This window comes from Lactuca saligna, chromosome 7 (genome assembly GCF_052625555.1).
Source record: "Lactuca saligna cultivar CGN05327 chromosome 7, ASM5262555v1, whole genome shotgun sequence".
NCBI classification, from domain to species: Eukaryota; Viridiplantae; Streptophyta; class Magnoliopsida; order Asterales; family Asteraceae; genus Lactuca; species Lactuca saligna.
This window is the reverse complement of record NC_136423.1, coordinates 177,619,864-177,623,506: the sequence shown is the minus strand read 5'-3', so window position 1 is coordinate 177,623,506 and position 3,643 is coordinate 177,619,864. Positions and strand designations below refer to the sequence as shown.

The window sequence follows — 3,643 nt, the reverse complement described above, 5'->3', positions numbered from 1 at the left end:
TCAGATCATCCCTGTGGTTTGATTTTGTTGCGTTTTTCGACCCTATGGTTTGGTAAACATTTCATGTTTGGTCCCTAACTTTATGTATGTAAGGGACGAAAAATGCAACAAAATCAAACCATAAGGACGAGAAACGCAACAAAATCAAACTACAGGGACGATCCGAGTGCAAAAAAAAAGTTAGGGACCAAACGATACTAAAGGACCCAACCTGTTTTGCGGCATTTGAAGAGTGGTTTCGCTCATTGTCACCACCAAATAATAATGAAGGAAATGATGAAAGTAATGAGAACGAGTAGTTATTTTATGAACTATTTTGTTTGAAATAATATTTTTTATAAGTTGCACTTTGTTTGAAAGAATATTTTGGATTGTTGTGTATATATGGATTAATATTTTGGATTGATTGTGTATGAATTAATATTTTGGGTTAATATTTCTATAAAATTGTAGCAGCTTTTATACATGTTATATTGTCTTTTATAATTTTAATGTTAAATAAAAATAAAAATTATTTTAGCGGCAACACCTTTAGCGGCATCAGTTACCTACTAGCGGGGACAACACATTAGCAGCGACCTGTAGAACATTTGCGACGAAGCATTAGCGGCGGCCTTTTTGCAACGACATGTCACCGCTAATACCTTTAGCAGCGACAAGCCCTATCTTTTGCGGCGACACAAGTCGCCGCTGATATCTTTCTTGCAGTGTTATTTTATCGTCTCGTCTATCCCTGTGTCATTTTTCTTCGTTCCAACTATCCTTGTGTAATTTTTTAACATTCGGATTAACCGTGTATTATTTTTTTATTCAGACTAACCATATGTTATTCTTTTGAATGTGTGATTTATTTTAAGGCTACGAAAATCACAACAAAATAATAAAACCACATAGTTCGAACTACAAAAATAACACAATAATAGTTTGAACGATAATATAAAATGTGAACAGTCTGAATAGAAAAATAATGCAATGATAGTACAACCGAAAAATAACAGAAGGATAGTCGAAATTGAAAAAAAATAAAACAAAAAAAACAAAGATAATCCGAACGAAAAAAAAAAATAACAAAGAGTTAATCCGAATGAAAAAAAATAACATGGAGATAATCTGACCGAGAAAAGCAATGTAAAGATAGGTAGAAAAATATTAAAAATAAAATAAAATAAATAAACTAACAAAAAAATAACAAATAACAAAAAAAAAATTAAAATAATAAAAGATAATATATTATGTCGGGGTAAACCAAACAATTTGGAAGGGGTATATGAATAAATTACTTTTTTGTGGGTTATTTCATGTCAGTTCACTTATAAAATAACATGACAATATATAATTAACATGTTAGTAAATATATAAGAAAAAAAAATTGGTTGATGTTTTGTCAATTCAGGTTGTATGGTATACGGAATACTAATATTTATGAATAATTTGAGATGCATAATTGATAATTTAGTTAGATCTCAGATATCCTATTAAATTAGGGCCATCTTAAATCCCTATATATACCATGTATTTTGTAGTCAGTTATTACAACTCATCCATAGAACGTTAAAAAGTCATATATGATGATTTTTATGCCTTTTAATATTGATTTATTTTGGTTTTTGATTTTGACAACTCATGACATTGTTTCCGGTAGAAAGCTTGTTGGAATGGAGAAGACATCCCTTGGATATGGAGTTATTAGAAATGGAGTTACTAATGCAATTGGTGGAGAAGGACATGTCACCAGTTGTGTTGCAGTAGCTCAAAAGGGTGATACTGAAGGTGGGCAAGAGGATTATATAAAAACATCACTAAGCGCTGCAGCTATGTAGGTTAAGACCTTGTGGTATACATACCACGAAGCAATCCGTGGTTTAGCTGGCCACGAAAATTTTCCGTGCACACCACCCCGACATTCCATGGTCGGGCGTGGTCGTGCTCTTCCGTGCTCCCGACGATGAAATCAAAAGGAGAACATGATTGGCTGTGGGTTTATTTGGCCGTTGAACGGCTATTTTGACCGTTTTCTTTTTTCTTTTTTCTTTTTTTTTTTCAAACTCAATTCACTATATAAATAAACCTTTTTATTTTCACCAAAACTTACATCTCATTCTAATTTTCATTCTCTACAACCACAAAACACATATACATGGATTCCACAAAACATATTGAATTTCTAAAAACTTTTGATTCGGATGACGACGTAGAATTCGTCGATATATTCTTCAACGTTGTGCAACACATTCACGACGAAGAAAGTTCGAATGCAGCTCGTACAAGGGTGGTCGTCGATCGTCAAGCCGCACACGGCTTATTGGTACGTGATTACTTTGCCGATAATTATCTTTATAATGACGACTCCTTTGAAAGTCGTTTCCGTTTGAATAAGGCTATATTTTTACATATTAGTAATGCTTTAGAATTTCGTTATGATTTTTTCAAACAAAAACATGACGCTAGAGGAAGAATGGGTTTTAATAGTATACAAAAATGTACGGCTGCTCTTAGGTATTTGGGATACGGTATAGCATTCGATGCATCTGACAAATACTTGAAAGTATCCGAGATGACCGCCGTTGAATGTGTAGATTGGTTTTCTGCATGTGTTTATGAGGTTTTTCACGAAGAATATTTGCGCAAACCTACTCAACGTGATATTGAGATATTATACTCGGCTCATGAAGAGAGGCATGGATTTCCAGGTATGCTTGGCAGTCTAGATTGTACGCATGTGGCTTGGGAAAAATGTCCAACTGCATGGCGTGGTCAGTTCACTCGAGAAGATATAGGTGAACCAACTATCATCCTAGAAGCTGTTGCATCTCAAGATTTGTGGATATGGCATGCCTTTTTTGGAGTAGTGGGGTCTAACAACGATCTTAATGTTCTTGGTCAGTCTCCACTTTTCAACAATATTTGGACCGGCAAAGCACCTGATATGACGTTCACGGTGAACGGGCACGCGTACAAATACGGTTACTACCTTGGTGATGGGATATACCCGAATCATTCTACATTGGTGAAGGCATACTCGGTTCCTCGAAGTGAAGGCAAAGTTTTTTACAAAAAAACAGGAATCGGCGAGAAATGATATCGAGAGGGCATTTGGAGTCCTTAAGCAGACATGGCATGTAGTAAAATATGCTACACGACTCTGGGATAAAGAAAGAATTAAACGAATGGTCCTAGCATCACTACTACAAAAGTGGCAATACGGTATGGTTTAAAATAGGTAATAGAGTACGGTTATAGGAGCGTACTCTAAGGGGGGAGTTTCCTATTTAACGACTAAATAGGGTACGGTTGTATAACCGTACTCTATAAGTATTATAAAGTATTGTTTCTTAGAAACAACCGTACTCTATAACTAACAAAATTAATAAAAAAAAATACAAATTTTTTCTTTGAGACACCATTTTTTACTCCAATTCATGGAGTCTACTTTATTTTACAGTTTGAGACCATACGGGTAGGAGAAATCAAATAAATCACGCATGACTTGATATAAAACATAAAAAGCCAAATACCTTATAATGAGAAATGTAGAGACTGCATCATCAAGTCATTGTAATCATTAAGTTTTTGGTCTAGGCACAGATCCATAGCATAATAAGCATTCACACCCGCAATTTCTAAAATAGTGTTAAGATCATGG

The 3,643-nt window shown here is 34.5% G+C and overlaps 1 protein-coding gene across 1 annotated transcript; it reads left to right on the top strand.

Annotated features, from left to right (window-relative positions):
• Positions 1–2,137: 2,137 nt before the first annotated feature.
• Positions 2,138–3,079, top strand: LOC145007495 (uncharacterized). Its single transcript, XM_078966423.1, has one exon. It carries the CDS (start codon positions 2,138–2,140, stop codon positions 3,077–3,079), a length of 942 nt encoding a protein of 313 aa, XP_078822549.1.
• The last annotated feature ends 564 nt before the right edge of the window (positions 3,080–3,643 follow it).